General features: G+C 36.4%; 1 protein-coding gene across 1 annotated transcript in view; it reads left to right on the forward strand.

Moving 5' to 3' along the window:
* poe (E3 ubiquitin-protein ligase-like protein poe) overlaps window positions 1-14,732 on the forward strand; it is an 849,790-nt gene that overhangs the window by 386,442 nt on the left and 448,616 nt on the right. Inside the window, exon 34 of the mRNA XM_090388478.1 lies at window positions 6,872-7,005. Coding sequence (XP_090244604.1) covers window positions 6,872-7,005 — 134 coding nt within the window. The remainder of the gene's footprint in view (window positions 1-6,871; window positions 7,006-14,732) is intronic.

Raw genomic sequence — 14,732 nt, forward strand, 5'->3', positions numbered from 1 at the left:
TGTAACAATAATTGAATGGGAGCGATTTGTCACCTTTTTTAAGAAATGGCTGGATATGAACAAGCTTCCAAGCAGAAGGGAAAACACCTTTGAAATAAGAAAGTGAAAAAAAGGCTACACAGAACAGGAGTAAGTTCAGGAGCACATGTTTTGAATACAAGTGGAGAAATACCATCAGGACCTGGAGCTTTCTTAGCATCAAGATTATTAAAAATCCTTCTGACATCCTTTTGATAGATCACGGGAGGCATTGAATAGAGTAAATTAGAATGGTAGGAGATGGTTTACTAAGATCATCAATATATGAGTTGGAAGAAAAGCAGGATGATAGCAGGTCAGCTTTATCTTTGGCTAAAGTGACAATAGAAGCATCTGGTTTTGACAGAAGTGAGAATAGAGATGGACAAAAGTTGCAGCCAATAACTTTGTCAAGAGACCAGAATGCTTGACTACCATTTAGGTGGTAGATGACTTTCATCAACTGGTGAAATACCACCACTTTGCTTATTGGAGGCTTGAAGTGGCAAAACCCATGTTTAGTCTCTAGAGCAAAGTTTCCAGCACCCCCTCCCCCCATACTTCTCCTTCAACCCATGCACAGTACTAAGTACTATAGGTTTTGATACCTTTCGTGTTTGGGGTTTTCATAAAAAAAAAAAGATGAGTAGCAAGGTTTCTACTTTTAGCCTATTCGAAATCTAGGTTGGACTGATTAATAACTGCTTTACAATTGTTGTCAGCTTTAGTGTAGCCAGAAAACGAATCTTTATACTAGCGAACAAACGAGTTGGAAGAAAAGTAGAATGATAGTAGGTTTGCTTTATCTTTGGCTAAAGTGGCAATAGAAGCATCTGGTTTTGACAGAAGTGAGAATAGAGATGGACAGAAGTTGCTGCCAATAACGTTGTAACGAGACCAGAAAGTTTAACTACCATTTAGACGAGAAGCAAGGTTTCTACTCTTAGCCCATTCGAAATCTGGGTTGGACTGATAACTGCTTTACAATTATTGTGAGCTTTAGCGTAGCCAGGAAACAAACCTGTAGATTTGAATGTGAGCCAATCACACTGTATAACATTCTTGTCTTTAACAGCCTTAGCTCATTAATTGGAAAACCAAAGTTTAGATAGAGGATTATTTTAAGATTGAGTGTGGAATAATGGATTTCATCCCTACAAGAATAATTTCACTGACAGACTGTGAGAAAACATTGACATTAAATTAAGTAATACAACCAAGGGAAAGAAGAAAAGAAATCTCACAACATTCCATTTTGCATTCTTGTAACACCAACAAAGACAAGGTTGAGGATGGCCACGAGAGAAAGGCTCCATTGGAGAAGAGACCATCACCAAGTTTTGATCTGAAGTCAAATTTAAAAGGGAAGGCAAAAAGCTCCAAGTGATTAGTGGAGTTGGGAAATCAATAGAGGCAACAGGTGAATTTGACACTATGGTAAAGCCAGATCGAAAAGTGGGGATTCAAAATTACTAATTCTCTGGCAGGGAATATAAGAATGGACATATGCACAAGTACGACCTTTCAAGTGAAAGGAATCATACAGAAAATAATTCAGACAAAAGAGATGAGCAGTGGTTGAATCAGCCAATAACTGGGATTCTGTCAGAAAAAAAATACATGGAGTTTGAAAGACTGTAAGTGTAAATGGACATCATTGAGATTAGAACCAAGACCATGTATATTTGTGAAATGAATGAGGAAGTATTTGAGAGGTTTAGGTCTTTTCGCAGATAAGTTAATTCTATTAGTTTGATAATTAATGATGTGTTCAGTAATAAGAAATGATTGGATGGACATGCTGTATGAAGTAATGAAAGTTTTGGATATGGTGTACACATGGCCAGAATAATACCAACTCTTTGACATAATGTAGCCTGGACAATACCTCCCCCCCCCCATATACGCACTACTTGGACTCCCTCCAGTCACTCTCTCTCTGGGAGTAGAGGCAGAAAGTTTTTATAGCTGATTCAGAAGCTTCCTAGAGCATTACCAGTAGGTTAAATCCGGTAGACTAGCTAGCAGCTGACCTGCGAACAACTTTCAGGTCCATCATAACTTCAAAAGACATCAAGCATACTGGGGATGGAAAGGATGGATGGGAATGGAATGGAATGGAAAGGAAAATTGTAGAATTAACATTTTTTTATTTTATTTTTTTTTATTAATCTTAGTCAGTCACTGGTGATGAAGATTCTTCTGTTGTAGGCCCAGGTGGTTGAGGTCATTTAAAATTGAGACTTTGACATATACTCTTTTTGCAATAACTAGTATCAGTGTATGTTTTTCTCATGTGTTCACTCTGTTGATGATCTGTTGCTTTTTTCATCTTTTGCAGCAAAAATAGCCATTGCAACTTCTGAATGGGTAAAATCTTTTTAGACGACCTTGGTTGCTATTAATTTTTGGAGCAGTAGCATTAGACTTCTTCAACCTTGTTATGCATTATTTGGTTTTCAATTTAAAGGAGTTCATCAGCAGTCAAATTTTCAACATTATCTGCGCCAGCCATTTTCAAATTTGTTATCCTTCCATACTGCTGTTTCCATTTCTGAGTGCTTTGGGCTCATTTTAAATGTTTAAATCTCATTTTAATTGTGGTAAGCATAGAATAAGTAAAAATAGCAGATATGATAGAGCACCTTCTATTTATTAATGATACTTTGATTTGGCAGTAAACATTGCAGCAGTGATTATTTTTTTATTGCTTGGAGTTCTGCTATTCATTGTTGTGCAGTTTTTAATATTTCTGGAAATTATTTTTAAATTGTCATTATAATGAGGTAGAGGATGCCGCAAACTGAATGTTGGTGGTAATTTTCAAGTATCTTTAAGTAAGGTATACCTGTACTTCTAAAATAACTTGCCCTTCTGTTTTTAATTTACCTTTTTTAAATTTTTTTTATGATTTCATATTTTGAGGTTTTTGACTAATCACAAACATTTTCCACTTTCCTGATGCATGTTTTCTGTGCCTTTCCCAAAATCTTTTTCTGACAGAATCTCAGTTATCGGTTGATTCAACTACTGCTCATCTCAGATGCCCAAATTATTCGCTGTATGATTCCTTTCGCCTCAAAGGTGGTGCTTGTGCATATGTCTGTTCTGATATTCCCTGCCAGAGACTTGGCAATTTGGAATCTCCTCTCTTTGATCTTCTCTGGCTTAAAATCTATCTACCTCATTGTGTCAAATTCATCTGTTGTCTCTACCGTTCTCCCAACTCCACTAATCACTTGGAGCTTTTTGACTTCCTCTCTTTGCAACTTGACTGTCTCCAGTCCAACTTTCCTAACAGTGAGGTAATTTTCCTTGGTGATTTTAATGTTCACAACTCCAGCTGGATTCCGTTTTCTAGTCACACCGACCCAGCAGGTCGAGATGCTGAGGCTTTTGCAATTACTAATGACCTTGCACAGATTGTTCATTTACCTACAAGAATACCAGACAATCCTAATCATACAGCCAATACGCTTGATCTTTTTCTTACAAACAACCCTTCTAAGTACACGGTGAGAAGTGAGAGGTCCTTTAGACACTTCAGATCACAACTCGGTGATTGTCTCTTCTCCAATGGAACCTTTATCCCAACCTCGTGTTGTTTGGCATTACAAGAATGCAAAATGGAATGACCTGCGACACTTCTTTTCCTTGGTCGGATTACTGTTTCAAAACTTCTGATGTCAACGTTTGCTCAGATCGTGTCAGTGAAATTATTCTTGCAGGAATGGAATCCTTTATCCCACACTCCACTTTAAAATCTCGTCCTTTATCTAAACCTTGGTTTTCCAATAAATGTGCTAAGGCTGTTCAAGAGAAGAATGTTGCATATCATAATTGGCTTGTTTCTAATTCTTCAGTTTCATTTTCTGCCTACACCAAAGCTCGCAACAATTGTAAAGCAGTTATTAATCAGTCCAAACTAGAGTTTGAACAGGCTGGGAGTAGAAAACTTGCTTCTTGCCCTAATGGTAGCTGAGCATTCTGGTCTCTTGCCAAAGCTATTGGCCGCAACTTTTGCCCATCTCTGCTCCCACCTTTGTCCAAACCAGATGGTTCTGTTGTCACTTCAGCCAAAGATAAAGCTGACCTGCTAGCATCCCATTTTTCTTCCAGCTCATGTATTAATGATCTTGGTAAAACACCTCCCACCATTCCCAACATGCTCCATTCAATGCCTCCTGTGGTCTTCCGTCAAAATGATATCAGAAGGATTTTGATGAATCTTGATGCTAAGAAAGCTCCAGGTCCTGATGGTATTTCTCCACTTGTTCTCAAAACCTGTGCTCCTGAACTTACTCCTATTCTTTGCCGCCTTTTTTCACTTTCTTATTCCAAAGGTGTTTTTCCTTCTGCTTGGAAATTTGCTCATATCCAGCCAGTTCCTAAAAAGGTGACAAATCCCTCCCATCCAGTTATCATCCTATTGCAATTACTTCTACTCTTTCTAAAGTAATGGAGAAATCAATTAACCGCCAACTCTTAAAACTACCTAGAAACCTTCCGTCTGATCAACGATCGCCAGTATGGATTCCGTCAGTGTCGATCCACTGGTGATATTCTGGCTTATGTTACCCATTTATGGACTAATTCAATGGAAAGGTTTGATGAAACACAAGTAGTTGCTCTTGACATCTCACAAGCACATTATAAATATTGCTTCCTCTGCATCTAAAAAACTTGGTTTTCTCTTTCGCTCTCGGCATTACCTTTTTTCCAAACAGCTGCTCACTCTGTATAAATTGCAAATCTGCCCTGCCATGGAATATTGTTCCCACATCTGGGGTGGTGCCACCAAAACCTCTCTCAGGCTTCTTGATTCCATTCAGAAGAGGGCAGTTAGGTTAATTAATGATTCATCTCTAACAGTCTCTCCGCTTGTCTCATAGATGTACTGTTTCTGCTGCATGCCTCTTCTACAGATACTTCCATGGGCACTGTTCTTCTGAATTGGCTTTTATAATTCCCGCTCTCTCTTTCAAAACAGTCCAAACACATGCCACCACCAGCCAACATCAATTTACTGTCCAACTTCACACCCACAGAACCAACTTTTCGTCTTCCTCATTTATTCATTCAACTGCCTTTTTTCTGGAACAACCTTCCTTCATACATATTTCCTGAAAATTACAATCTAGAGAAGTTCAAGTCCAATGTCAACAAATATCTTCTTTCATCTTCTCAACTTCCAACCCAAGCACGGTACTAAGTACTATAGGTTCTAATACCTGTCGTGTTTTGGGTTCACATAAAAAAAAAAAAAAAGAAAAAATCATCCCAACATTTTTCTTTATCTTGGACTTGGCACATAATGGCTAATGAATTCAGTCTGCTATTTATTAGCAGACTGAAATAAATCATTTCTTTAGCTATTTTCACACACCTTACTCCTCTTAGTCTTTTCTTTATATTCCTATAAAAAATTGGTATTTTTATTTGCCACAAATTTTAATATTGTTTATGTTCTCTAACCTTTTGGGTCTTCTAGCATTTTAACTTACTTGTCTTTACATACTTTGTTCTCCATGCCTCTTTTGTAACTTCACTTTCTCTTAAGTTCTCAAATTTTTTCCATTGTTTATCTAACATTATTTTAGCATTAGGAATGTGATTTAACTTTTTAACAAGAGATTATCTATGCTTTAATGGCTGTGACAAATCTAAACACTTTTGATTTTTGTCCATTTTAACAAATTTTTATATCTCTTATTTTTGAGCAAATTACTATCTTTATTTATCTCAATAAAGAAGATAGTCACTTTCAGCCTTGGGTCCTTTATATATCCTTGTATCTTTAACTAAGTTCCTTTTTAATGATATAGTTAATTATTATTTTTTTATTGTTATGTATGCTCCCTACACATAAACTTGTGGTTATCTTTATAGCAAAATTTTCTTTATAATGTGATGGGCACATTGAATTTATCATGCACTCCTCCATCTTAAATTTTGGCCAGTATAACTCTACTGGTTAATGCTTTCCAGCCTATTAAGCTTTCTTTTAAAGTAGTTCTGAAAGTCATTGCCCACCTTCTTGTACTATGTTTTACTTTATAATCATTTTAGTTGCAACTACTCTCTATTCATCCTCTGAGGTTCAGGAGTACCTGCTGTCCTGATGCTATATTGATATAATTCTCTTGCTAATTCCACTTGCTGTTTAAGCTTCTGACACTGGTTGCTCCAGTAATACAATTAGTATTGTGTATCCTGTTTTCATGACAAGTACATCAGGAACCTTATTAAACTGGAGGACATCCTAGTTAGTATTTATCTTAGTTGATTTATCCAGACAGTGAAAAGGGTTTAGCTTATAATTTATTCAGTTCAGTCGATTTAGTCTGATATTGGCTGCCCATCCAATTCATTTAGTAGCCACATAGTTGGCCACCTAATTAGGGGTTACATCACAGGAAGGTGAGAAGTGGTTATCAAGCCAGGACTCCATTTTCCTATATTTGAGGTGCTTGCACACGAGATGTCCTCTTGCTGTATAGTAGCTGACACTTCAATATCCTTGTTAGCTTGTATTACATTTCATGTAATAAACTTTACAACAAAGTGTTGCTATATGCTCTCTAAACTTGTTTCAAAACACAAAGCAAGTCTAAGAAATTTACTTTATATTATTTGTTTAAACTATTTTAAAATAGTGAACCCATTCAGGATAAAGGAATCATTACTGTTCTTAAATAAAGAAACAAACTGCTATTATTTTTTTATTTTTATTTGTTTTTGTTTTGTTTTTATGATCTGAAGTTCTATGCTGAATATCTGAAAACTTGTTTCTGTGTACTTGAACACCTTATTATTAACAAATATATTTAAACATTACTGTTTTCTCTTTTAGTGGAAAAAAACCCTTCTGACAAAAGCTTAGAAATATTATGCTCATCTGTGAGTAAAATGAACAAATTAGGAAAGTTGGACAGTGGAATCTTACAGCAATGGTTAAGCAAAGTGATTTTTGGAAATTCAAATCAGGTTAATTTACCATTTCTGTTTTTCTTTACTTTTTTTTTTTATAAATATTTTTGATATCTTATAAAAGGTGTAACCCAAAAGTTTATTGACTTCTCTTGCCATGGCAACATGAATTTTGATGTGGGGTTCTGCTACTAGATGGTGATTGTGTGTATCAGGGGTCACCAATTATTTTTTTAGTTTTTTGCAGTCCATATATTAAAAAAAAAAGTAATTCATCATGGTCTGGATCCCTTATTTTTATTAAAATTAATGAAACATTGAATATATATTATAATAAAATATTTTTATTTCTTTTTATTATTTATTACAAAACATTTAGAGTTTTTTATAATTATAGTGCAAATGCTAATAAGAAAAATCAAAACTTTTGTCATATACTTAATTAAAAGTATTATAAATACACAGCAAACTATGGTGAACTGTTGTTCTGAGTGCCAAGCATTCTGTGGGCAGTATTCTCTTAGTGCATTCTCTAAAGCATTTTCCCAGTAAGGGACCAATAATAGGGGAAGATGTGAACCTAGCAGAATTCTTTATTACATTTATGAAATGAACTTAACTCTTGCCCATTTCTAAATGCATATTTTAAATATATCTGGCTTTCAACTCAGATAATAATATTGCACAAAAAAAATCTTGAAAGGTAGCACAATATATATTATTATTATTATTATTAATAATAATAATAATAATAATATGGCCACGATAGCCATTATGACTAAACTTCTGATTCAAGAGGTGCATTGGAAGTTTAATAACAGTGAACCACATCTATCTGCAGAATGTTTAGATTGCTGCGATTTTCTCAGACCTGTGGCACATATACAAATATATGGAAATGTGCCTCTCACCATTGTGATTATCAGATATGTTTCCTAATTAACATATACATATAGAATTTTGCTTAGCAGGCAACAGTAAGAGTTACATTTTTCACTTTGATAGTTATTCATTTAATTATCAGATTGTATTATAAAATAGTTACTTGTATTTCAGAAGTTTTATGGCATTGATAATGCAGAGAAAGCATTCAATATAATGTATGAGCAATTTTTTAAATACCACATATCTAAAGGAAACTTGCAAAATTTCAAAACTAAAATAATTACTTCATATAAAATTATTGACTCAAGTATCCTTTATAGTTCCTGTGTTTTACTAAGATTTCAAAGAAGATTGAATTTCACACAGTCAGAATGTAATCAGTACATTTACGGGGTGGGGGGTCCAGTAATGTCTGTGCTTGTGGTTACCCAACTTTTCTGACTTGTCATATTTGGAGTTAGAAAACACTATTTGGTAGTACACATAACAAATGATTGTCATTGAACTCATTGGAGTTTTTCATAATCTTATAGCTGTAAAAGAATAAGAGAAGTTAACCTCAATATGATTCGTAGAACACTTCCGTATGATACTCTCCAGAAATTAAAACGAAAACAGTTAAAAAATCGAAAATCTTATATTACAGTAAGAAATAATTAAAAAATCAATTGAACACAATTAAAAAAATCAATTTAACAAAAAAATTGCAAAACTATTTTCCTTCCTGAAGCTGATAACGCTTTTCGACCATATGTCGTGATCACAGGAATAAAAATTACCGAATAGGGATAAGTATGAAACTTAAATAGGGATTATTTGTCTTCACGCATGTGCGTAAAAGACCATGAATCAGAGATTAGATATGGCCGGCGAACAGTAGCAGAATTCTCGTGTAATTTAATTTCGACAGTTTCTGCAATTAATAGTCTCGTATAATTACATTGGACACTAAGTATTTTGGCCTCGTTAGATAAAAAAGTATGTCTTTCATTAGAGGCATGAAAGGCTAATTCTGACACTGCTGAATGAGAAGCACGAACTGAGGCCGCATGTTAATTAGCACAAAAATTCAGAGAGAACTGCGTAGAACCTTGGTAAGACGAGTCGCAATCACCGCAAGAAATGTATACCAGGTCATTTATTTGTATTGCGAACGAGGAAAGGACTGAGCGACTGTTCAGTATAGTGTGTAATTTTCATATTGGCCTGACTACAATTTTAAATTCAGTATCTTTAAAGAATCTGTTAAGTTGTTTATACCACTGTTACAACATATGGAGCAGAAATAAAGTACTATGGCTCAGTTAAAGGAATTGAAGGCCAGAACATACAATATTCCTGCACTTTTCGGTCAGGTAAAATTACGTAAGACCAGATTTCCTATTAGGCCTTTTGTTTTCTACAGAAACTCAGCATTTTCATCCTTGGCCACATGTCTATATAGCATTATAAAACCCTTTAGACAGGTGATACCTGTCTAAAGGGTTTGGGATTAAGAACTACGATACATTATTTAATAACCTTAAGGACTGCAGACTTGGTGATAATGACAATATTCTCACTAGATGTTACCTTGTTATATACGAATGTAAACGTTGAATACACATTAGATATTATTTGGGATATGTTAAATAGTAACTCTATACCGATTAATTATACGAAGCTTCCTATTAAAGAAATTTTTCACTTAATTAAACTGTTAGTTGAGGCCAACTATATCACCTTTCGAGACAAAGTGTACAAACAAATTTTTGGTTTGCCCATGGGATTGAGCCTGAGCGGCTTAATATCGAAGATCTATCTCTCAATGATTGAGCATATACGTTTGACGCCTTTTCGACCCTGTATCACATACTATGGGAGGTATTTAGACAATGTTCTAGTTATTACTGATAGTAGTACTATCCAAGACATTTTACATTCGTTTAATAATATTCATTCTAGACTCAAATTTACATTGAAAAGGGAGGATATGGATACTAAGTCATTAAATTTTCTAAATTTCACGTTTGCTCTGACACGAATAAAATCCAATTTAGCATCAATCATAAATCTACAAACACCGGTATACTTCTACATTATAACAGCTATCACCCGATCACCTACAAAAGATCGATTGTCTTTAATCAATTTCTCAATACTTATAAATATTCAACAACACAATCTGCTTTTGTGCTCAGAAACCCAAATATTAACCAGCAGATTCCTAACAATCCTGTCTTATATCTTGCAAAAAGGATTCTTCTGCTCCTATGCTTAATTTTGGTGACACTCCGATTTCTAGGCAAGATGGGATTATCCTGACTTCTAATCTCTCTTGGCACAATCACATTACAAATATTGCTTCCTCTGCATCTAAAAAACTTGGTGTTCTCTTTCTCTCTCAGCGTTACTTTTCTTCCAAACAGCTGTTCACTCTGTACAAATCGCAAATCTGCCCTGCCATGGAATATTGTTCCCATATCTGGGGTGGTTCCTCGAAAACCCCTCTCAGGCTTCTAGATTCCAATTAGAAGAGGGCAGTTAGGTTAATTAATGACTCATCTCTAACAGAGTCTCTCCACTCTCTGTCTCATAGACATAGTGTTTCTGCTGTTTGCCTTTTCTACAGATACTTCTACGGGCATTGTTCTTCTGAATTAACTTCTATAATTCCCGCTGTCTCTTTCAAAACATTCCGAACACATGCCACCAACATCTGGTCAAACTCGCAGATCCAGCTTTTCATCTTCCTCATTTATTCATTCAATTGCTGTTTTCTGAAACAACCTTCCTTCATACGTATTTCCTGAAAATTACTGTCTACAGAAGTTAAAGTCTAATGTCAATAAATATAATACCTCTCGTGTTTGGGGTGTTCATAAAAAAAAGATTCTTCAACAGTGGTTACCCACTTGCTACAATAAACTGAATTAGCAAAGGATAGGATACAAAAAACTACACCAACCAACAATAGTAATATCAAAAAATACTTTATTTCCATCCCATATTTTGATCAGTGGTATAAACAACTTTAACAGATTCTTTAAAGATACCAAATTCAAAATTGTAGCCAGGCCAATACGGAAATTACACACTGAACTGAACAGTCACTCATTGTCCTTTCCTTGTTCGCAACACAAATAAATGACCTGGTATACAACATTTCTTGTGGTGATTGCAACTCGTCTTACCAATGTTCTACGCGGTTTCCTCTGAATTTTTGTGTTAATCAACATGCGGCCTCAGTTTGTGCTTCTTATTCAGCAACGTCAGAATTAGCCTTTCATGCCATTAATGAAGAACGTAATTATACGAGGCTATCAATTGCAGAAACCGTCGAGATTAAATTACATGTGAATTCTGTTAATGTTTGCAGGCCATATCTAATCTCCGATTCATGGTCTTTTTTTATGTGCATGCATGAAGACAAATAATCCCTATTTAAGTTTCATGCTCACCCCTATTCGGTAATTTTCATTCCTGTGATCAGCACATACGGTCAAAAAGTGTTATCAGCTTCAGGAAGGAAAATCGTTTAGCAATTTTTTAATTGTGTTCAATTGATTTTTAATTATTTCTTACTGTAATGTAAGATTTTCGATTTTTTAATTGTTTTTGTTTTAATTTCTAGAGAGTATCATATGGAAGTGTTCTATGTATCATGTTGAGGTAAACTTCTCTTATTCTTTTACAAATATTGATACCAATGTAGAACATATTGAGCATTATAGTTCTGGTTCATACTATTATAATCTTATAGCACACCACTTATGAATGATGAGTCTGTGTAAATTGGTTGCTGCATCATAATGAATCAAATGAGAAAATGCACCCATTTACCTGAAGGTACCTCTTCTTCTTTATCTTCGCCTTCTTCCCACGTTTATATGGGGTCGGCATTTCCATTCTTAATTATTTTCCTCCATTCCTCCCTATCCTGGGCTTCCTCTCTCCTCCATCCTCTCTCTTTTAAATCCTCTGTCACCTTGTCCTTCCATCTCAGCTTAGGTCTCTCCCTCTTCCCTATCACCTCTAACTTTTCACACCTCTTCCCCACACACTCCTTACTTCTTCATTCCACATGTCCAAGCCACCTCAATCTAGTTTCCTGCATTTTTTTACTCAGAGGCCCCCACCTTAACCCTACCTCTGATGTAGTCATTTCTTATCCTGTCCTTCCTCGTCACACCACACATCCATCTTAGCATCCTCATCTCCGCCACTTCCATTTTCTTCTCCTGGGCCCTTGTAATCGCCCATGTCTCAGCACCATACATCAATGCGGGTCTAACCACAGTTTTATACTCTTCCCTTCATTCTACAATTTACTTTCTTATCACCAGATACAGAGGATGCGGAAAGGTCAGGAAATGACCACCGCATATCCCGGAGCAATATGGCTTTAGTTGCTAATGCTCCTAAAAACCCAATAACGACAACACAACTTTCTTATCACACAGCACCCCACTCATCTTTCTCCAGTTGAACCATCCACATTGCAACCTATGCTGTATTTCTGCACTCAATCCTCCATCCCTCTCAACGTTCGATCCGAGATACTTAAATTTCGAAACTGATGGTAGCTTTTCCTCCTGCAGTTTTACAGAATTCTCATCTTCTCCATTCAGTACCATATATTCTGTCTTTATTCTACTTATCCTCATGCCTCTTTCTTCCAACACTTTCCTCCATTCCTCCAATTTCTTCTCTACCTTTCCTTGGGATGGTTCGCACAGTACAATATCATCTGCAAACATCATACTCCATGGTGCTCTACGCTTCACGTCTCTCACCAACACATCCATTACCAGATCAAACAGATATGGGCTGAGAACAGATCCCTGGTGTAGTCCAACTTCTACAGAGAACCCCTCAGTCATACCTACACTACTCTTAACCTGAGTCACTGCTCCCTCGTACATTTCCTTCACAAGCCTTACGTACTTTTCTGGTGCACCCTTCTCCCTCATGCATCTCCATACCTCTTGTCTGGGCACTCTATCATATGCTTTTTCCAGGTCTATGAACACTATGTGCAACTCTACTTGCATCTCCCTGTATCTTTCCATCACCTGCCTTAAAGCAAAGACCGCACTGTTGTTCCTCTTCCTGGCATGAAACCAACCTGTTCCTCTCCTATTTCCGTCTCCTGCCTTATCCTTCCACAATTCTTTCCCAGATCTTCATCGAATGAGACAATAACTTTATTCCCCTGTAGTTCCCACATTCCTGCACTTCACCCTTTCCTTTATAGATTGGCACAAGTATACTTTCTCTCCTGCTGCCACAAGTTTTTCCATAAAGTCCCATAGGATATCGATCCCTTCTTCATCCAGACTTCTCCATACCTCTACTGGTATCTGATCAACACCTACTGCTTTCCCCCTCTTCATTTTTCTGAGTGCGCTTTCCACTTCTTTCCTGCTTATGCCTTCCACTTCTTTCCTGCTTATGCCTTCCACTTCTTTCCTGCTTATGCCTTCCACTACTCTTTCATTCATCTCTCCATCCTCGCATAATGCTCTTGGGTTTTCCTCATTTAATAGCTTCTTAAAATAGTCTTTCCACCTTTCCTTAACCTTCTCCTGGTCCTGTATAACCACTCCCCCCTCATCTTTTATCTGTTTTATTGATGAGAAGTCCTTTGATGCCTTGTCTCTCGCTTTGGCTATTTTCATCAATTGCATATCTCAATCTTTCCTTTCCAGTTCCCCATAGGCCTCATCCACTGCCCTTGCCTTTGCTATTGCCACAGCCCTTTTTGCTTCCTTATTTGCTAATTTATATGCTTCTTTATCTTCCTGGCTACCTGTTAAATCCCATCTTTTCTTCATCTCCTTTTGTTTTATCACCAATTGCACTTCCTCATTCCACCACCAAGCCTCCTTTCCTTCCGGCACCCACTTTCCTGATGTTTTGTCCAACAACTCTTCTCCAATTTTCCTTATGATACAACTATTTAACTTCCACCACTCTTGCACATCTTCCAGTAACTTTATTATTCCTTTTAGCACCTTTTCCCTAAACTCCTTCCTCAAACCCTCCCCTTTCAATTTCCACCATTTTATCCTTTTCTCCCTCTGTCTTGAATATTTCCTACTTTTGTCTGCTGCAGCTTCTCAATCGACCACAAGCAATCTGTGTTGAGCAGACACACTTTCTCCGTTTATCACCTTACTGTTCCTCATTTCCTTTAGATGCCCTCTACGGCACATGATATAGTCAATCTGGCTTGTCCTTTCCCCACTCTTTTACGTTATCAGCTGGTTTTCTTTCTTTTCCAAATAGGTGTTAACTATCGCCAGATCGAATGCCACTGCGTGTTCTACTATCCTTTCCCCTTCTTTATTTCTTTCCCCAATACTCCACCTTCCACACACTCTTCCTTCCTCTCTCTTGCTTCTTCCTAAGTGTCCATTTAAATTGCCCCAACAATCAACCTCTCTTTCTCAAGTATTGCCATGACCACTTGATCCATTTCCATCCAAAAACTGTCCAAGAATATGAAGGTACCTACTGACATGAATTATAGGAAGAAAATAATTTGTATTTTATTATCTATCGGTTATTGTTATTATTTTTATTTTTATTTTTCCTGTAAACACATGTCAATTTATATGAACTATTAGAATAGTTTCTCTTGAGGCGCAATACATTTCACTTTGATCTCATTTCTCTCTGTCTGCCCTCAAGCTATTTGTCACTGCTATGTGAGGAATGCTATTGCCAGTAAAATACCCATTCAGATGTGACTTCATCAGTGGACAGAGGTAGGTTTGGTGAATAGAATGGATGGGTTCCTAACACAATCCTCTTACCTGAAGATTGTGTTAGGAACTCTTGGGCATGTGGGAACCATGAACAAATATTGATATTTGTATAAGTCAGAATATTCATAAGAAAACAACATTGGCAGT

Source organism: Mastigoproctus giganteus, chromosome 14 (genome assembly GCF_048544385.1).
Source record: "Mastigoproctus giganteus isolate SK-2022 chromosome 14, ASM4854438v1, whole genome shotgun sequence".
In the NCBI taxonomy this organism is placed as follows: Eukaryota; Metazoa; Arthropoda; class Arachnida; order Uropygi; family Thelyphonidae; genus Mastigoproctus; species Mastigoproctus giganteus.